The sequence below is a fragment of the Meriones unguiculatus genome, chromosome 3 (genome assembly GCF_030254825.1).
Source record: "Meriones unguiculatus strain TT.TT164.6M chromosome 3, Bangor_MerUng_6.1, whole genome shotgun sequence".
NCBI lineage: Eukaryota > Metazoa > Chordata > Mammalia > Rodentia > Muridae > Meriones > Meriones unguiculatus.
In genome coordinates, this window is record NC_083351.1 from 162,283,558 (window position 1) to 162,305,644 (window position 22,087).

Consider the following 22,087-nt stretch of genomic DNA (forward strand, 5'->3'; position numbering starts at 1 on the left):
CTAATTCAGGCCCTAAAAATATAGTGTTTGGGTTGTTGGTTTTTGTTCAGTTGGTTGTTTTGTTTTGTAACAGGGCCAGGTCATGTTCTTCTGCCTCCACCTACAAAGGGATTACAGGAGTGTTTATATACCATGATGCTTGCTACCAGTGTGTCTTTAAAAACGTTTATTTCCTCTGTGTGTGTGTGTGTCTGTCTATCTGTGTATCTATCCATCTGGCTGGCTGGCTATGTGAGTGTATGTAATGTGTCTGGGCATGCACGGAACATAGAAGAGGATATCAGCTCTCAGAGACATTGGGGGCCACCAGGCTTCTTGCATGGACGCTGGGATCTGACCTCCAGTCTTCATGATTGCTCTAACCCATGGAGCCATCTCACCCACCCCAGGCCGAACCCCTGTGCCTTTGTGATGGAATGGAAAAGCCCACATGAGCCCTTCTTTGGATTGTCAGCTTCATTGTCACAAATGACTGAAGCCATCCACTCTAAACTTGGAAATAGGAATCATTTTTTAATTTTTCTAGCAGTGATGGCGCGTGGATGAAATTTAGTTTTATCCAGATTGCCAGGTTCCCAAGTCCTGGCTGGGAAAAGAGCGCAGTGGTTGAGTGTCCGCCCGTCCACTCTGCCCTTCAGTTTCATTTCTTTTTGACAAGGGCAGAGTTGATTTGCGTTTTTGTACTGAGGGATCAAACTGAGGGTCCCACGGCAATCCCATCAGCAGGCACTCTACCACTGAGCTGCATCCCTGGCAGAGAGCTTTTCTCATATGGTTTACTTAGCCCCTGCTAATTGCTGTGACTGTCAGGAAGTGTTGGGGAAGCTCTCTGCTGCCCAGGGGTAGCCTTGAACTTGGCATTCCCCAGTATGAGTAGCCTTCTGAGTACCTTTCAAATGAATGATTCCATTATATTGTGTATGTGCATGTGTGTGTTTGTTTGTGTGCGAGTATGCATGTGTGTGTATATATGTGTGTAGAATGTATGTTTGTACACAGTATGTGTAGAATGTGCACACATAATGAGGCCAGAGGTGAACCTCACTTGTCTTCCACTATCTTCTCTCCGTCTTTCCTTTGGAGAGACAAGTTCTCTCTGAACCAGGCACACAGATTGGCTGGACCGTCTGGCCAGCAGGCTCCACCCCAAAACTAGGCTTACAGACACAGATGACCGTGAGTTTCCGGGTCTATACCTCACACTTGCATTCCAGGCCTTTTCCCCAGTGAACCGTCTACCCAACTCCCAGTTTTTGTTGGTTACTGTTCTAAAGAACAAATAGGATTCTATGAGCTAGAACATATATGTAGATAAATGAAACTGTTCCTAAACAATTGTTTATATTTCACCATAATTAAATATTTCAAAAATGCACATTTCTGTGTCAATGTGTTATAAGTAATGGAATTTTAAAAATTGGAATGCTTTTAATATTGTTATGTATGTGTATTTTAATTGAAACAATGTTGTTGGTTATAGAAATGATGTATTTGTATTGTATAAAAGACACAGACTACAAAAAAGAAACCTCATAAAATAAAAGGTAACAAAATGTACCTCAGGTTCTCTCTAGATGCTCTTTTGAGCGTGCATGTCCAGCATTTGCATACACAGTCACAGTGCATAAATCTAAGCTCTTCGCCTGTATCACCTTTATGTTTCCCCCGAAGTATCTTTCCACATCAGCAAATACAAAACTATGCCTGCTCTAGTGATGCCAAACTGTAATTCCAGCTGCTCAGAAGGCTGGAGCAGGGGGAATCAAAGGTTCTGGGCCTGTGTAGGCTACAGAGGCCAGCCTTGGCAATTGAATGAGCGCCTGTCTCAAAATTTAAAAGAACAAAATTTAAGGGGTGGATCTGGGCAAATAACCCTTGCCTATCACGTGCAAGGCCCTGGGCTTAGTCCCCAGTATGGCTAATGATAAATGACCCAGCCACTCCTTTAGAATCTGTAGTAGACTGCACGTGCCGTGGTTTGTTTGTTTGGTCATTGCTGTATTGCAGATAGTTGAGTTGTTCTCAGTTTTCTAATGTGGTTTGGTTATCTGTCAGCGCAGCATGAACATTTTACCAGTTTTCATTTTTAGAAGCAAAATTTCTGAGCCAACCAACAATGTTTGAATCTTTAAAAATCCCTATCAGGATGCTTTAAACATGTAAATGTTTATTTTAAACTGGCTATCATAGTGTATTCCTTGTGTTTCCAGCACTGGGGAGGTTGAGGCAGGAAGAAACAAGTTACAGTCCCTGCTTATATGTAATATATATATTTAGAGAGAGAATCTTATGTAGCCCAGGCTGACCTCAAAGTCACTACATCATGGCGGATGTTTTTGATTCCTGATCGTCCTGTCTCTGCTTCCTGGTGCTGGTATGATAGATGTGGGCTACTCCATGCAGCTTGTAAGACTTATCTTTAAAGACAACAGAGCGCAATTACAATCTTTAATAATCTGCTATAGTGAAATTTTGTATGGGCTACTTCTTTAAAACTTGATTTTGTTGTTGTGTTATATCGCCAGTAACTTGTCTTTCCTCTCTCGGTAGCAAAATAAGGGCTTTTCAAATGATATAGTGGTAGTTTCATTCGCTAGGTTGTTGTCTTAGTTACTTTTCTATTGCTGTGATCAAACACCAAGACCAATATAACGTAAAGAAGGAAGGGTTTATTTGGGATTACAGTTTCAATAGGAAAAGAGTCCATCACTATTGTGGCAGAGAATGGGCAGCAGGCAGGCAGGCAGGCAGCAGCTGAGAGCTCGTGTATTAAACCACAAGCAAGAGGCAAAGAGAGCAAACTTCATAGCAAGGTGACTTTTGAAAGCTCAAAGCCTGTACCTCGGTGACACATTTCCTCCATGCCTCCTAGGCCTCCCCATACAATGTTAGCAGCTGGGGACCAAGTATTCACATGCCCTAGACTATTGGGGAACATGCCATTCAAACCACCACAGTTGTTTAGCATCTGCAAATGAGATAATAATACTTTTAGCTTCGCTTTTCATTTTTAAATGCCAACACAGCCTCAAATACAAGAGTTTTACGATTCCTTATGCTATGAAAAATTGCACATTAGACCCCATTTTGTTTATGTATATGTGCATGTATGCATACCACACATGTCACAGTTTACATACAGAAGTCGGGACTTGGTTCTTTTCTTCTGGGTCTTCGTGTCAAGGCTGGTGCTCCTGTATCAACGCATGCTGCCGCTGCTTTACTGTGTAGCTTAGGGACAAGCAGCTCACCATGCTTCCTGATTAAATATTCCCAGGGCTACATAATTAGCTGCATTATGCCTCGCCCATGAAAGAGAAGCCAGGAAGAGTTCAGTCAGCTGTGCTTCCTAATTCAGGGTCCTTACACAGTTGTAGCCTTACTGCTTGATTAACACAGTCTTTGCTCATACGCGCCTTCAAAATACAGGCCATTCAGATGCCTCCACACATAAAGGCCCTCGTCTCCAAGCCCGACAACCTGAGTTCGAGACCCACATGGTGGAAGGAGAGAACTGATTTCAGCAAGTTGTCCTCTGACTTCTACATGTATGCCATGACACATGCACTCACATGTGAGCACATGCACACACACACATCGCTTGCACTGGTACACGTGCATGTACACACACACATACAAATAAATTAATAAGAATATTATGGGTTTGGCAGGATGGCTCAGTAGGCAAAAGCAATGGCCAGGCAGGTCCTGAGGCCTGAGTTCAATCCCTAGAAGGCAAGAGTGAACTCCACAGAGTGGCCCCTGACTGCAGTGTCCATCCACACACACATATGTCATACTCACAATAGTAATAAATACCAATGATGTTAAAATGAGATTACTCAGTCCTATTAAGTGTTAAACATACAATCTAAGTGTTTGAGCTCAGTCATATGGCACTACCCAGGCCATGCGAACACTGACTTTCCTTCTGGTCAGCCTTAGAATGGAGCTGAAGCTGTTTAGCCAGAGAAGTTTCTGCAGCTCCGCTTCTCATGCTTAACATTTTCACTGTATGCCTGATGAGTTATGCATCTGTAGCAAATTCTTGTTGCTCTTTTGAGACTGGGTCTCCCTGTGCAGTCTCGGCTATCCTGAAACTCACTGTGTAGACAAGGCCAGCCATAAGCTCACACAGATCCAAGGACCTCTGTGCTGGGATTAAAGGCATGCCCCACCATACCCAGGCTATAGCAAAAAGTTAAGCCAGACCTGCCTACAGTGTTAGCTAGGAGGAAAAAAAACAATATCCTGGATCAGCTTTGGGTAAGAAAACGTTTATAACATACATGGAGCAGGGGTGTCAAGGCAGTGTAAACTGGTTCAAGCAGGAGCCTAGAAAAAGTAGCTGAAGCCTAGGCCATGGAGGAACACTGCTTCTGGGCTTGTGCCCTTGGCTTGCTCAGCTGCTTTCATATGTAGCTCAGGGCCACCTGCCCAGGAGTGTCATCTCCATAGTGGCCTGGGTCCTCCCACATCAGTCTTTAATCAAGATAATGCCCACAGGCCAGGCCTGAAGGCCAGTCTGATGGGGACACATCCATAACTGAGCCCCCTCTTTCAGGGTACTCTAGTTTGTGTCAAGCTGACAACAACTAACCAATGCAGACTGACACAGTTGTTCTCGCTATTTGTAAATGTGCATTTTCTTGTTACATTTTGTTAATGTGGTTGTTTAAAGCAGATGGAATATACTTGAGGCAAGAATGTACTTTCTTTAGAAAAATGAAGTGTTAGCAAAGAGGCAGGTCTTGTCTGTCCACTTCTTAAATTTAATGTATGGAATATTGCTATTGTTTTAATAATCTGAACATGTTCTAGAAGGTACAACTGAAAATATTTTATAAGAATGAGCATGGTGGCTCACACCTTTAATCCTATAACTGGGGAGGCAGAAACAGGTGGATCTCTGAGTTTGAGACCAGCCTGGTCTACATAGTAAGACCCAAAACAAAACTATTTTATAAAATTTTCATCAGAGTTTGGGTTATAGAAGAATATCTTATCTGCTTTTCTTTTGGGATGGAGTGCATGCTAGCCACATCCTAGCCCATTGTCTATTCTGAGTAAAGAGAAGTAAAAGTGAGGCAGCTCCTGACTTCCATGAGGAAGACACTTCTTGCTGGGTTGTAGTACCCACATACAGTTTTTAAAGAACTGAGCATGATGCTGTATTTCTAAAATTCAACCCCATAATCCTAGCACTCAAATAACTGAGGCAGAAGGGTTGTCCTGATGCCAGCCTGAACTACGGAGTGTTCCAGGCCAGCCTGGGATGGCAGAAACTGCTCTCCTTTGGACACACTGAAAGAGACATCAAACAGGCCCTTGGTGGACACTGCATTCCTACCTAGACATTTCATTTCCAGATCTTCTGCACGTGTTTTGGAGTTTTGCCTTCCAAAGGAGAGATTTAGTTTTATTAGGTGACAGCTATATTTTTTGTGACTAAAAGGGAAGATGGGATATTCATCCTGTTGACCGGCAAGATTCCATAATGAATCTGTAGAACAGTAATGTGAATGAACGGTTGAAAGCACATTTGTTTGAATGGGGCCTTCCGTGGTGTACGGCGGCAACACTAACACAGTCAAAGTGTAATAAGTAGAACAACATACTCAAATGTATCCGCACATACATGTTTTAGTCCCAGCTTACCATGAAATCATAGGAGTGATGTTGGAAGAGTACTTTTCTTTTTTTTTTTTTTTTTTTTTTTTCTGGATGAGATACTTTTTTTTAATGGACCTTTGCTATGGTTTTTAAAAGTCTTTCAGCACTAGAGAGATAGCTCAGGGGTTAAGAGCACTTGCTGCTCTTCCAGAGGACCCGAGTTTGGCTCCCAGCACCCACATCTGTAACTCCAGCTCCAGGACTCTGACACCCTCTTCACTAATGCAGGCACCAGCACATGTGGCATAAACACACAGAGACACAGACACATACACATAAATGAAAGTATTTAGAGAGAACAAACTCCTGGAAGCCTGAAGTAATTTTCCTGAACTCATTTGGTAATAAGCCATGCCTTTTACTTACTTGAGGCTGTATTAGACTTCATTATTTAATATGAATAGCCACTCATGTCTTGAAGAAACATTAATGTGGTTGTGGGGCGCTGCCCAACACCTTCCTAGGGCTTCATGATGAAGGTCATCTGACTTTATAGATTTTAGGTGCCTTATTTAATGTGTCTTCTGAATAGCGTTTTCTTTGTTCTGTGAGCAGGAATTACAAATTGTGCTTAGCTCTTTTAGGAAAAAAATCAATTATTTTCATTGAGATTTGTCCTTACCCTAAAAAAAAAAAAAAAAATTCTCAGGCTTTCAGCCTTTGCTGTAGTAAATAAAAGAAATGAGTGTTGGGGAATATAATATTATTTACTATTAGCCCTATGATTATCGAGGCAGTATCATCTAACCCACTATCACAATAGTAAGACACAGACACCGGTTAGAGTTTATAATTGCCTTATTTACCTTGGGCCGGGCAGACATTCCTACTTACACTGTGTGAATCACCTCACCATCCATCTCCCAGCCCCCATCCAATGCCATCCTCCTTAACCATCCTATCTTCCATCCATAATCTTATAAAAAGTTGCATTTATTCTTCATCTGGGCCTTTTCACGCCATTATTGGAGTCCCTCCTCCTGGCCCCATGTGGTTTCTTCTCCAGCTTAAGTCATTCTGGTGTCCTCTTCCTTCCTCTCTTTCCCGTTCCTCTGTTCCTGTGATTCTCCTCAAAAGCCCAGGAACCCTAGACATGCCTACCCCATTCTGCCCTGCCCAGGTATAGGCTGTTTAATCAACCAATCAGATATGTCTTAGGCAGGTTTACACGAACAAGGATGGTATCCAGCGGCAGTAACCAGATCTTCAGGGCGAGTAATTAGCATTAGACCAACCTCCAACAGGCCTTAGTGCTGTGATCAAAGTGCTGAGTCGTGTTTATGTGGCATACACGTAGTCCTCAGAGTCAACAGTTGGCTTTTAAGAGGAGGTCCATGTTGCTTGTTGAGGATATAAGCCTACTTGTTTCTTTCCATTGGGAACCTTGAAGCAGAGCTGACTTAACTTTGAAGCATTCAGTAATCACAGTAACACCTGTGCCTCCTTGGTCCCGTTCCCAGCCCCTTTTCACTGCTAATCTTTGTTAAACGAAAGAATCCCAGGCCATTTCCCATTCAGTTGCCCCTTGGGAAATCTTATTTTTAATCGCACTTTCCTTTCTTGGCTTGCATGACATTTTATCTTTCTTTTCCTTTCTTTTTGCCGTTTGCAAAGACTCTTGGGAGGATTTGACAGATTTGGTGGAGCAAGTACGTGGTGATACAGAAGGTGCGTGCCACACCAGCATCTTTCAGCTCTTTCTGTTCTGTTTCCTTTTCTTTTCCTTTTTTTTTTTTTCTTTTTTAATTTTCTAACCACCTTTCAATTGTCTTCCATAAGAAGGAGTGTCAGATTTGGGTGTATGTTTCATGGCGATAACTGACAAGTCCCTGTGCTTGGCTGCAAGCAATACAGCGTTCCTGTGTATATACAGCACTCCTTAGGATGTTTGTCAAAACATTTAAAAGGGACATTATTTTTTTAAAACACACAAAGGGTAATATTGTAAGATTACATCAGGTTTTTCAATGGCTTGTTTTTAAATTTACTTATGTATTTGTGGATTTCATAGCAGTCAAATTTTACAGCAATTTCTGAAAATTATTAAGAACCCAGGTCAGTTGGTTTTTTTGTTTTGTTTTGTTTTTGTTTTTTTGAGTGTTGGATCGCTAGTGTCTTTGTCTTAATGGTATGCATCAAGATGATAAAAATTACACATCACTGCCTCTTGAATCTCTTTAGTTTTTCCTAATGACAGCTTTATTGAGATGTAATTCACACACCAGGTAAAGACTACCATTTTACAATACACAAAGTGATTTCATGAATGCATTCACAAAGCTTTCATCACCACCGTCTGATTCTGTGTTTTCATCTCCCTAAAAAGAAACCTTCTCCCCATTATCCACCACTCACTCACTGTTCCTTCTGCCTCCTGTCTCCTAGTCTCCTTTTGTCTTTGTAGGCTTGCCTATCCTGGATATTCCATGTAAACACTGATGAAGTATGTGTCTTTCTATTCATGGTTTCTCTCGGCATGTTTTCAAGATCCATCAATGTCCTGGCTGGAAAACATTCTACTGTATGGACATAATGTGTTTTGTCTAGCATTATGTTGATGGATATTTGACATGTTACCACTTTGGGGCTAATTGTAAGGAATGTTTGTGTGAAAACACGAAATGTGTCCATACTGTTTCATATTGGGAAAATAGCCTGAAATAGAACTCTAGATGAAATGGTATTTCAGCAGTTCTGTGTATGAGTCTTTTGCTTGGAAGAATGCCTTTACACCACAGGTATGCCTGATGCCCACAGAGTCCAGAAAAGGGCATCATGAGGAGGTTGTGAGCCACCATATGGGTGCTGAGACTCTAACCCAGGTCCTCTGGAAGAACAGTCAGGGCTCTTAACCAGTTGAGCCAAGTCTCCAGCCCAGATCGTAATATTTTTGAGAAATGTCAGACTAAATGTCAGTCTAAAGCATCTGCACCATTTTACATTCCTACCAGCAGTGCCCAAGGTTTTAATTTACAGAAGCTGGAGGTGTCAGGTTCCCTGGAGCTGGAGTTGTAGGTGGAGTTATGAAGTGCTTGATGTGGGAGCTGGGAATCAAACTTGGGTCCTCTGCAAGAGCGCTGTGTTACCCACTGAACCATCTCTCCAGCCCCAGAGGTTGGATGGTTTGTTTGTTTCTTTGCTTGCTTGCTTTAAGAATTCTTCTGCATGTAGCTATATCTTAGAACCATTTGATCACTAGTGTCCCATTATTTCTGGACTTGGGTTCCATTTCATGGATCTACATATCTGTCTTGAGACGCAGTTCCTCACAGTCTTGATACCCATGGCTCTGTAATCAGTATGAGTTCTCCAATATTGTCTTCCTTTTTCAATATTATTTTGACTCTACTGAGTCCCTTGTATTCCTCTGTGAGTATTTTAGGATAAGCTTGCCAATTTCTGTAAATGAGAGAGCTGGGCTTTTGGTGGATTTGAATCTGTATTAACTCAAGGAGTATTACCATCATATAATTAAGTCTTCAAATTCATTGACATGGGATGTCTGTTTATTTTGATACTTTAAACTTTCACTGTCACATTATGTTTTCAGTGCACAAAAAACTTGCACCTCATTTGTCAACTTATTTCTAAGTATTTTCTTTCTGGCACCATATAAGTGAAATCATCTTTTTAATGTCATTTTTAAGCTGTTCATTGCTAATTTGGTTCCTTCTCATCTACAAGGAGTGTATTCCAGATCCACAGTTGATTCTTGAAACTGCAGCAGAATAAAGGCCATATGCAGTATTATTTTTATATACTTCTCAAGAGAAACATTCAGTTCATTATTAGGCAGAATGAGAGATTAACAATAATAATAAGTAACAATCATAACAATATAGTTTAGTAATGATTATATAGACATGACCTTATCTGCTTATGATACTGAAGTGCAACCATGGCATATTTTTCTTTCCTTATAATGCTGAGAATGTTCACCTTTTCACATGATGAAAGAACCTTACAATAGACTATCTCTTTGCATATCTAAATTTCCAGCATCACTACTCTTGCATATTTAGGACATTATTAAATAATGGCCATTAATAAATAATAGACACTTTGAGACTACAGCTAAGGCAGCTTCTAAGTGACTGACAGGCATGTAGCTTGTATGGCATAGAGATGCCCGGACAAAGGAGTGATTCATTTTTCATTGTGGGAAAGAAAGGATTTCCATTATACTGCATAGGAGGAAAACATGCAGTTTAAAACTTATTAGTTGTTTCTTTCTGGACTTTTCCATTTAATGTTTTTAGAACAAAATATTAATTGCAGAAAGCAATACCCCAGAGAAGAGACTGCTGTATAAGTCTGTATTGATCTTGTATCTTGCAGCCTTGTCAACTGTGTTTACTAGCTAATACTTCTTGTTTGTGTATGGATTCATTGGGATTTTTTAAATCTATAACATCATATTGTCTGAAAATATTTTGCCTCTTCCTTCTAATCTAGATGCCTTTTGTTTGGTTGTTATTGTTTTGTAGTTGCCCTGGCTAAACTCTCCTCTACAGCGTTGTTTAGAGATGTTAGGAGTGGCCATGTGTGTGTTGTTCCTGTTCACTAGAGAAGTCTTCAGCCCCCTTCATGTGTTGTGTTAGATAGTTTTTCCTGGCTGCCTTTTACCAGATTAAAGAAATTCTCTTCCCAGTTTGTTACATAGAAAATTAAACGTTGTTGGATATGTCAGCTGCTTTGTCTGCATCTGTTGAAATTGTAGTTTTTACTAATTTGGTGTATTGCATTGATTGACTTATATACATTGAACAAACCTTGCACTCTGGTGTAAATTGTATTAGCTGTGTTAATGGTCGTTTCTGTGTGTTGCCGGTATTACGTTGAGGCTCTTTGTGTCTGCATTCAGAAGGAATATTATAGTGTAGGCCTTGTTTGTTTGCTTCAAGGAAATACTGATCTGGTAAGTTGGGAAGCTCCATCTTCTATTTTTGGAATAGTCTGTGAAAGATTGATGTTAATTCTTTAAATGATTGATTAACTTCAACAATGAGGCCATTAGTTTCTGGTCTTCTCTCTGTGGGATTTGGTTTTTGCTTTATTACTAATTTAGTACCTTTGCTTGCTACATCTCTACTCATGTTTTCTGTTTGTTGGTTTTAATGGTTTGTATTTTTGTAGGAAATCACCTGTCTTACCTGTTATCTAGTACATCAACATACGCTTTTCCTTTATAATTTTGCTTGTTTCTATATGGACCATGGGCCCAGTGTCTCAAATCTCTCCTTTTTTTTTTTTTTTTTTTTGGTTTCAGTCATTTGACTCTTGTGTTGGTCCATGGATAAAATGTTTGTCAGTGTTTCTCCTTATTGTCGTTTTAGGGAAATGAGGGATTTTCTGGGATCACGGTGTAATAAGGGACAGAGCTCCTCAGGGCAGGGAGGCCTGGTAGCTAGAGTGGGAGTCGGTCACATTGCCTCTGCAGTAAAGAAGCTGTGGTTTTGAGTCAGGGTATTGCCAGGTAGCCCAGGCTGACCTCAGGCGCATGGTCTTCTAGCCTCATTCCCTTGGGCACTGGGATTACAGGCATGGATCAGTATTTCTAGCTTTAATATTGTTGGTCTTTATCAAAGATTCAGCTTTGAGTTTCATTGACTTTTCTTAAGTTTTGGGTTTTGTTTGTTTTCCCTCCATTATTTAGTTAATTCTTCTGTACTTAATTTCATTCATTCTGCTTTCTGGTGATAATGTCATATATATTATATATATTATGTCATTTATCATATCATATCATATTCATGTTACTTGCCTTTCTGGAATCATGGAGTTTTGACATGCTAGAGACAGAAGAATCATGTCAGTCAGTGTCTCTGAAACTTGAATGCATAAGCAGATTGCTAGGTGTTTCACTTCCTGGTGAAAGTACAAAACCTGATTCACTAGAACCACTGGGCCTCAGATCTCCGCTCCTGACAGCTTCCCTGTAGTCTGGTGCTGATGCTCCAGAACCACAGAGTTCATGGTATTTGATGTCAGAATAAGTTGCAGGGTTTTCTGAAGGGGGACATGGCCATTTCTCTCTGTTCCATGTATCTTTCCAGGCCGGTTCCCAAAGAGCCAATATCACAGTGTATCGTGGGGATGCTAACAAGGGAAGATAGCACTAAAGGTGAATGGATTTATGACTAAATGTTTTCAACCAGCCACTTTAACAGAGAAAGATCAGTGCTGGGTGAGCGCGTCCTCACTCCTGCTGAGTGCAGACATATGTGATATCATATAGCATTATGGAGAGCATACGGGTGGGACTGTAAATAACCAGGTTATCTTTGGGGCACAACACTGTGACTTTTTAAGTGATGAAGACAAATACAAAGTAGCACTCTTCATGCTAACCCTAACCCCCGCCCACAGGGTATTACAGCAATTTGCCTGCCCATGCCTCCTAAGCTCTGAGATCAAAGGTGTGTACCACACTGCACCTCACCTGTTTGTTTTTGTTGCAGTGTTACTGTTTTTATAACCCACCAAGAACAGTTAGTGCCACCCATCTATGTAAGGGTGTGTGACCATCCATTAGAACTTGGGAATCCTACTAGTGGCCACACCTTCAAAAGAGGATGAATTCCCTCCATCCCCAAAGCAGTTATCAACCACAGGTAGTGCCTCAGTCAGGGGTGGGAAGAGCGCTTTGCTCAGGTCTCAGGCAGGTGATCGCAGCTGCTGTGAGTTCGTGAGTGGCACGCTGTGTCATGTTCAGAAGTCAGCATGCACCACGCTCCTCTCTATCCTCTGGTGCTTATATTTCCACCTCGTCTTCCCAGATGTTCCCCTGGGCCTCGGTGGCGGTGGTGTTAATTTATTTTTTATTAGTGTATCAAGCATCAGATTTCCTTACGGCTTTTTTTAATACATCATTAGTTTTGGTTTACCCTCTCCCACTCCTTCCTGTCCTTCAGCTGCCTGCCCCTCCTCACTTAAACCTTTCCACCTCCAGTATTCCCCCTCCCACTTTCATAGCACAAGCATTCTACTGTCCTCCCCAGCTTAAAGAATTTTTCCCCTTTAATGGGCCCCTTTCTGGTTTCCTGATCTTTATTTCTACTCACTCCCACAGAAATGCGTATACACAGAAATTAACAGCTTAGGTCTGCCTTTGAGAGAGAACGTGTTTGTTTTTCAAAGCCCAAGTTACTTCCCTTAATATAATATTTTCTAGTTCTACCCCTTTCCTGCACATTTAATAACCTGTCTCTCTTTTTGGCTGAATAAAGTTACATGGTGTATATGTACAACATTTCCATTGTCCATTTAGGAGTTGCTGGGCATCTAGACTGGTTGCATTTCCTTGTCATTGTGAATAGTTATATTTCCTTGCCATTGTGAATAGCACAAAAATGCATAGCACAAGTTGACCTACAGGGAACAAGGAGAGATACCCCTCTCCTTGGAGAGAAAATGGCTGAGCAGTCAAGAGTACTGATTGCTCTTCCAGGGGACTCAGGTTCAATTCCCAGGACCTACATGGCAGCTCACAACCATCTGTAACTCCAGTGCTAGGGGATACCATGCCCTCTTCTGGCCTCTGAGGACACCAGGCACACACACAGACCATATGGTACGAAGATACACATGTGCATGCAGAACACCCCTATACATAAAAAAGAGAAATATCTCAAGGTAGCCTCAAAACATTTGTCAATATACTAGAAATAAGTAATGGTAGTATAGGCCAATTTTTACTTTCATATACAGTTTTTCTCTAAAATATTACCTAAGCCAAGTACAGAGGCGTGCATCTGATGTCCTAGCTGCTGAGGAAGCAGAAACATGAGGGTTGTGAAAGCAAGACTAGCCTGGTCTATGTAATAAGACACTGTCTCTAAAATAATTACTCAGGTGATTACAATATTACCTAAGAGAGCAGTACAAGAAATCAGGATTTTCATACTTAGGTCTGTGAATCTGTCAGTCTCTACAGTTAATGTAAATTGGCTTAAGATTTGGTCATTTTTGCTTTATTTACTTAATATGAAGACAGATATAAATGAAAACTTTGTATGACAAGATAGTCTGCTTTGTGTTGTTTAATTATAAGTGTAGTTTTAGCAGGCCTTTGGCCTTCTGGAGCAAGGATAAAATGTTTCATGGAGCTCTGGGCAGCTTTTACTTCATTACACAAATTTGCTGTGTGCTGATGATTAGGATATACACGCACAGGTTACATACACATAGCTTTCACGGCAAATCCAAGCACTGTTATATCCCTGCTCTGTCACTTGATCAGAAGAGGAAGTGGGAGGGCTGACACTAGCTTGTGCCCCCAACAGGCACCGCATGTGTGCCGGGTACTCACATGCAGGCAGAACACACATTCAAACGAAAATACATAGATCTTAAAGAAAAGGGGGAGTTCTTCACCAGGAGTAATGAGATGGTGAGTATGAGATAATCATGTTAGGACTGGAGGGTCAGGGTCATCTGTACTCGTCAGTTCGTTTAGAAGTAGATTGTAGCGGGGGAAGAACACAGGGTTGGAACTGAGTGAAGGCACTCCAGGCTCTGTCTGGTTCTGTCATTGGTCAGTGTGCTGTGGACCAGATGCATAGCTCATACAAGAAGCAAGTAAGCCCACAGTTGGATCTGTTTGGTGGCACGTGACTATAATCCCAGCATTGGAGGCTGAGGCTTAGGGTTGTTATTAGTTCTAGTGAAACCTTGTCCCTCAAAGAGGAAAAAAAAAAGGATCACACCTGTGAGAAAGACACAGTTCCCGGATCTTCTGTGTTCTGTTAAACAGACCGTGGTCCTGGGCCCCTATTTTCAATGAGAGTCACACACTGTGTGCTTATTGTTGAAATTTGGGGAGTTAATTTCTTCTGCCATATTGTATCAATAGCTTGTAATATGTTTGTGAACTTATAGTGATTGTCTTAGAGTTACTGTTGCTGTGATGAAACGCATTGACCAAAAGCATCTTGGGGAGGGAAAAAGGATATATTTGGGTTATATATCCTGAATCAGAGTCTATCGAGGGAAGCCAAGGCAGGAATTCAAACCAGGCAGGCAGGAGCTGATGCAGAGGCCATGCAGGAACGTTGGTTACTGGCTTGCCCCTCATGGGTTGGTTGGCCTGCTTTCTTACAGCTTCCAGGGGCAGCAGTCCAGGGGTGAGAGCACCTGCAGCCGGCTGGGCCCTTCCCAGCCAGCCACTAAGAAAATACCCTCCCAGGTTGCCTACAGCCCAGTCTTCTGGAGACATTTTCTCACTAGAGGTTCCCTCCTCGGAGGTGACTCCAGCTTGTGCCAAATAGGCATAAAAACGAGCAAGCACAGTAGTGGTTGGTATTAATGCCAGTAGAGTAAATAGTGTGCTCCAGTAGTTTGTAAAAGCACTCTCTCCTTCTCCCCACCTTGGTTCTCTCTTGAGCACACCATACACTATCAGACAGAGGTGTAGTGAGAAGAGCAGCTAAGCCGGGTGCCAGTGACACACACCTGTAATCCCAGCACTCGGGGAGACAGAGGCAGGCAGATCTCTGTGAGTTCGAGGCCAGCCTGGTCTATAAAGCAAGCCCAGGACAGCCAAGTCTACATAGAGAAACCGTGTCTCAGGAAAAAAAAAGAAAAAAAGACTTATGGGTTGATAAAATAATTAAAATTTGCTTTTAAAAGGATTAAACAGGAAAACTAACATCTTTTTCCACAGCAAGTACATGGCCAGGAAGAATACATCCAAAAATAATAGCTTGGCGCCACTTCTTTGGTGCCTGACAGGCCGCCAACAACCTTACTTACCATTGTTTATGGCATCAGTGCAGTGAAGTTATCCTGTCCTGGGGCGTACTCTCCCACTAAGCAAGCTCATCTCTTCCCTGCAGATCCTAATTATCTCATGGCTAACGAACGCATGAACCTGATGAACATGGCAAAGCTGAGTATCAAGGGCTTGATTGAGTCGGCTTTGAACTTGGGACGGACCCTGGACTCCGACTACGCTCCTCTCCAGCAGTTCTTCGTGGTGATGGAGCACTGCCTGAAACACGGCTTGAAAGGTGGGCTGTGGTCTCACAGAGCAGGTTTGTGGGCTGTGGTCTCACAGAGCAGGTGTGCCTAGCAGTGCCTAGCAGAGAGGAAGCTTCTTCCATGGAGGCAAACAATAAAAATCTTGGGTGAATAGTATTAATGGGCTTGGCATGGTGGCTCGATCTTTAACCCCAGCATTCAGGAGACAGAGGTAGGCAGATTTCTGTGTTCAGGACTATAGAGCAAGTTTCATGCCAGCCAGGGCTACATAGTAAAAAGCCCTATCTTAAAAAACAGTTAAAAAAATAAATATTAAAAAATGGTGGAAATAGGAGTAGAATTTTAAGTGACTTAAAGGACTTAAAGTACATAAAAGTACAGTTGTTAGAGTGGGAAGGGCTTTCATAAATAAGCAAATCTAGATGGCCACTCTGATTGACAGGGAAATAGACCCACCTAGAACAAACTAGTTAGCCGCCTTAATCACAGGTTGGGGCAGATCAGGCTCTGTACTCAGGTTTCCCCTCTCTTCTCACTTAATCAGCTTTGGGATAGGTCCTGGTCTAAGTCATCTTTGTTTCCTTCCTTTCAGTATTCAGTTTTTCTTTCTTTCTTTCTTTCTTTTCTTTTTTTTTTTTTTTTTTTTTTTTTTTTACTGTTAATAAGTTTTAACTTTATTTTAGCAAGCATGACAAATTGATACACAGTTCAGTCATATTTGGAAGAACATTTGAGTAGCATACTTTTAGTTTTGTTGTTGTAGATACCTTTCTGAAAAGAGATTTATGAAAATCTCTTTTTTTCAAAGAAAATAAATTTTTGGTAGACGTTGTAACCAAATTAATAACATGGCCCAAAAATACTTAAGGCTTTGGCTATAACCTGATATTCCACTATGTACCTAAAGAACAATGTAACGAACCTTTGTATGTCTTTATTTCTTATATATCAGTTTTTCATTTGGCTGTTTTCTTCACTAAAACTGCATGGTTTTAAGTATCAACTCATTAAATATTATTATAGGGCTAGATCACAAATTCTAATTTAATTTTCTTTTTATGTACATGGGTGTTCGGCCTGCATGTATGCCTGTGTACCCTGTTTGTGCCTGGTGCCCATGGAGGCCAGAAAAAGGCATCAGATCCCCTAGAACTGTAGTTACAGGCTGCCGTGTGGGTGCTGGGAATTGATCCTGGGCATTCTAGAAGAACAGCTCAGAGCTGCTGAGCCATCTCTCTAGCCCGGAACACAAATTCCTCTTAAAAAAGGAAAAAAAACTGAGTCATGGAAGTACAGAATTTTTTTTCATAAAAATTTTATCTATTATATAACATTATATGGTGTATACACATGTGTATATCTCAATGGAACACTTGTATGGGTGTGTGAAGGTCAGGGACTGATATTGAGTGTCTTTCTCCATTGTAGTTATTAGAAAAGGGTCTTTGGCTGAAACTGGAGCTCACTGTCTTAGCTGATTTAGCTAGGTAACTTGCCCGAGATTTTCTGTCTCAGTCTCCTTGTGCTGGGATCATGGGCCAGCCACCACACCCTCTTGATCTTCATATGGGTTTTAGGGATCCAAAGTCTGCTCCCACTTGTGTGGCAAACACTTTATTCATGGAGCCATCTCCAGCCTGCATGAAAATAATTTTTAAACTAATAACCTAGGATTGGATACCTAAAAAGAATGAGAGAGAGAGAGAGAGAGAGAACACCTACAAGCATTTTTATGTGTATGTAGTAGGGGAGTATTTATGTTGTGAAGAAAATTAAAATACTCTTTTGTTTCATTGCCTTAGCCAAGAAAACTTTTCTTGGACAAAATAAATCCTTCTGGGGTCCCCTAGAACTGGTAGAAAAGCTTGTTCCCGAAGCTGCAGAGATAACAGCAAGTGTCAAGGACCTCCCAGGACTCAAGTAAGTCTCAGGTTAAGTTCCCTTTCTCTCTTTGAAGAGTGGTGCTCACGATAACGTGCACATTTTGGTAACAATCCAGACTCTTAATGTTGTTATGGGCGGACTCCGAGGAACTGGCTTGTGTTCTTGTAAGAAGTGTGTGCTCTTGAACAGGGCCTTACCAAGAGAGGTTGTCTTCATGGTAGGAATACCAGACATCTCCTTTTTATTACAAAGTCAAGGGAGACTCTGCAAGCCTTAAGAAATTTGACCTAGGGAGATGTTATGCCTGGCTTGATTTGGGGAAAACAGCTGTATTCCGTAGGGTTTTTAGAGCCAAGATTATGTGATCCTCAGAAACATGGCCTGCCTTCAAATTTGACCAGAGAGAGAGAGAGAGAAAGAGAGAGAGAGCTTAGCCTGCCATGGGAAACTGGTGGGGTGCTAATTGAATGAAGGCTTATATTGCCTGTGTCCTTCAGAGTGTCCAGTTTCTTACATAGTCCACTCTCAACTTCGGCTTCTTCAAATACTGAACCGATGGGACATTTCCAGGTGGGCCAAAGAGTGCTCTGGTCTTCAGACTACGGCACATATACTTACTAATGCAAATACAAGAGTATTTGTCCTGAATACCCAAGTCTCGTGTCCCACACACAGTCACAGGATAGGTGCAAGGATAGGTGGGGAATCTCAAGAAAGGCCTTTGTGTTAGCACTGTAGACCACTGGAAGGAGCATGTGCATCTGCCCCCACTGGTCCGCGCCCTGCTGCCTTTGCCTGTGTTCTTAGTCATTCGGTTTCTGTGTTCTTGTAGGACACCAGTTGGCAGAGGAAGAGCCTGGCTTCGTTTGGCGTTAATGCAAAAGAAGCTTTCTGAGTATATGAAAGCTTTGATCAATAAGAAGGAACTTCTCAGGTATGAACACAAGGTGAACTTTCTTCTTGATATGTTCTGCCCATATCATACATAGTCAAATCGTAGAAACTTGCCATTGGTGCATATCAGGAACACACCTCACACACTCACTCCTAATCTCAAAAGGGTTTTGTATACAATATATGTTCTCTGTGGCTATGGCCATATGTAGTTCTTTGTAGGGCAGACCAAAACTTAGCACCACCAGGAAACAAGGAAGGTGTATGACCCCACAGCCTGTCCACAAGCTCAACAGGACAAGAAGTTGACATTCATTTTGTATGTACCATGAGAAGACATTCATAGGGATCCTGAGTTGCCTAGGCTGCATAGCAAAGCCTTGTCCACAAAAACAAACAGATACAACCATAACATTAAAAATAAAATGCAGTCCATAGAAGAAGATGTTTGGTTTAGGTTTTTGTTTTTTTGACTCAGGGTTTTTCTGTGTAGCTCTAGCTGTCCTAGTACTCACTCTGTAGACCAGACGGGCCTCAAACTTGGAGATCCACCTGCCTCTACCTTTTGGGTGCTGGGATTAATGGCATGCACCACCACCACCACCTGGGGAAGGAGATGTTTATAGTAGTAATTATTACACAGATATCTTATATACCTGTTCAACAAAGAATGTATTTAAAGAATTCTACTGGTGAGAATAGTGGTTCATGCCTTTAATCCTAGCACTTGAAGATAGAGAAAGGATGTCTGTGAGTTCAAGGCCAGCCTGGTCTACATAGCAGGTTCTGAGACAGCCAGGACTAGGTAGAAAGACCATGACTCAAAATAACAACAACAACAACAACAATAATAATAATTCTAAAGTAAAAAATAAATACAAACTGACATGAAAATAGACAAAAGAATTTAAGATTCAAAAAGGAAAAATTTAAGTAACTAGTAAACATAGAAAATGATATATAACTTCAACAGACATCATAACAGTACATATTAAAACAAGGTGCAAGGGCCAGCATGATGGCACAGTGGGAAAAGTCACTTGCTCATAGACTAATACCCAGAGTTTAAGCCCCAGAACCCCTGTGGTAGACAGGACCAGTTCCTGCAGATCATCTTCTGACATTCATCCGCGCACGCGCGCGCACACACACACACACACACACACACACACACACACACACACACATAACTGTAGTAAGGCCATCTGCAGGAGTGCTGCAAGTTCCAGGCCAATCAGGCTTGCATCGGGAGATTCCATCTCAAAAAACAAATAATATTAATTGTTAGTGAGGATGTGAAGTAACTTTGCTGATGGGAAAGTTAATTGGTACAGAAAATTTAAATAACCATTTGGTGGTATCTGTGAAAGATGATCATAAGCCCTTCTCATGCATCTTTTGATGTAGTGACCTAGTTTCCATATCCAATAGAAATGCAGTATGTCCAATATAATAAGCACATGAACAAAAATGTTCATAGGTTTGTTTGTAATAGCCACAAATGTGTCTATTACACGGTTAATCGCAGTATATCTTACAATACAGTGATCATAGTTAAAATATCCAACATAAACACATTATGTTCAACAAAAAACATGAACAAAAATTTTCATAGAGGGAAGCAAGGTAGCTCAGTGGTTAGGTTAAGGTGCTGGCCACCAAGCGTGAAGACATGAGTTCCATCCCTGGGATGCACGTGGTAGAAAGAAAGGCCTGACCTCTGCAAGCAGCCCCCTCACTTCCACAGCCTCAGATATAAACAGCAACATGGATCCTATTGCATATAATATTAGACTAATCAGTCATAAAAATACATGTGTAATACATGAAGCTCAGAAACATGAATAAAACCTTATCTTTCCTGATAGAAAAGAGACTACCCTTAGCCAGGTACAGTTGAGTAGTAAGAAACAAGTAGAAAGAGGCCTGAGGTGGCATCTGAATCTCTGATGTAAGTTGCTTACTCTGAGTGCTGGCTTAATCGATGTTCTTTTTATGAAAATACATCTGATGGCTGGATGTGGTGGGACATGCCTGTGATTCCAAGACATAGGAGCTAGCCTTCTTTGCAGGAGAAGCAAGAATTCAAAGTCACCTTCAGCTGCTTAATAGTTTAAGGCTAGCCTGGACTACACAAGAATCTGTCTCAAAACGTGTGTGTGTGTGTGTGTGTGGTGTAGCCACATATATATAAATAAAAGTGTATTGTATATATACATATATATAAAACAATTTGAACTTTCATGTATTTATTCACTCATTAAAGAAATGTGCTTAAAAATATAATTCAAAGAAAAACATGTTTAAAAAGAATGTTTTAAAAAGATGCATGAGCTGGGGGGTGGGGTGGTGCATGTCTTTAATCCCAGCACTCAAGAGGCAGAGGCAAGTGGATCTTTGTGAGTTCAAGGCCAGCCTGGTCTGCAGAGTACATTCCAGGACAGCCAAGGCTATACACAGAGAAACCCTGTCTTGGGGAAAGAAAAAAAAAAATGGTTCAAAGCTTACAGCACTGCCCTGCCGTGCAGCATGAACACAGTCAGTCAGTGGAGTCCGTGTACCAGCCTCAACCACAGAAGCTCCAGAACCTACAGGGTTTGCTCATGAGCCTGTTACGGAAAATGTCTACTTATGAAAGTACCTTCAGAGAGTTCCATGCTCAGCGACGAGGCGAGAGGTTTTCTTCTTGCCTCAAGTCTTACTGGGGTATCAAGGTTCTTATTGTAACAGCGCTCTGTGGGTTTCTGTCGCAGTGAGTTCTATGAAGCCAATGCCCTCATGATGGAAGAAGAAGGAGCTATTATTGCTGGTCTGCTGGTGGGTCTGAACGTCATTGATGCCAACTTCTGCATGAAAGGAGAAGACCTGGACTCTCAGGTTGGGAAGACTCAGCAGCCAAGGGGGTCTCCTGGCTGCTCTGCCTGGGTTGATTAGATCACAGCAGTGAAGTCAGACTGCATTGTGAGCGCTGTAAACAGGGTGTCATATGCCTTCCCACTCTGCACACTTAGACCTCGACAGAGAAAAAAGCTCTAAGTGTGTGACTGGGTATGGTGAAGCACAAAAGGGAACCAGCCTTGAGTAGAATATATATGTAGGCCCTAGGCTCTAGGCTATTCAAATTATGAATGTTCAGTACTCCTTCAGGTCCGAGCCCCAGGTTACGCTTTGAACAATTTAAATAGAGCTAGGAGGCTGGAAGTCTGGCCACTTGGGCAGATGGGAGATCTACACAGCACAGATATTGCCTGAATATTTAACCACAGCAGTGTTATTTCCAAATAGCTGTTCATGATGAGCCCAGGTTCATCTTGTCCACCTATCAGAATTATGCTTTACCTGGTAAGAGCACAGGGGACTTAACGACAAGCCCAGATTTAAGGTGGTTGTGACCCTCTGCCTTTCCCTGACCCCTTCAAGGCCTAGAGGAAGCTTGTAAATCAAGGTTGTCTCCTTTTGTTGTGGAAGTGGAGCCTAATTAGAGATCAAGCTTGGTAAACAAACAGTAGTAAAACTCTCTGATCAACCCTAACCTTCAATCATGACACACAGTTTTCTTTCTCAGTTTCTAACAAGCCCAGGTAGTACATTACTATCTTCCAGTCATATTGGAGGCAGAACCCGTTTAGATAAATTCTATATTCTATATTTCCTA

At 41.6% G+C, this 22,087-nt stretch overlaps 1 protein-coding gene across 8 annotated transcripts in view; it reads left to right on the forward strand.

The window, feature by feature from the left end:
* The window catches only part of Rufy3 (RUN and FYVE domain containing 3), a 70,093-nt gene that overhangs the window by 23,458 nt on the left and 24,548 nt on the right, over positions 1 to 22,087 (forward strand). For 6 of the 8 annotated variants that reach the window (XR_009590954.1, XM_060380903.1, XM_060380906.1 and 3 more), the window contains exons 2-5: positions 15,510 to 15,683; positions 17,457 to 17,574; positions 18,371 to 18,472; positions 21,186 to 21,309. Coding sequence is in view for 7 of the 8 variants with exons in the window: in XM_060380903.1 (XP_060236886.1) it covers positions 15,510 to 15,683; positions 17,457 to 17,574; positions 18,371 to 18,472; positions 21,186 to 21,309 (518 nt within the window). In the remaining variant the exon portion in view is untranslated. Of the gene's footprint in view, positions 1 to 7,287; positions 7,342 to 15,509; positions 15,684 to 17,456; positions 17,575 to 18,370; positions 18,473 to 21,185; positions 21,310 to 22,087 lie in introns of all 8 variants that reach the window. The other 2 variants (XM_060380904.1, XM_060380908.1) reach the window with 1 other exon arrangement.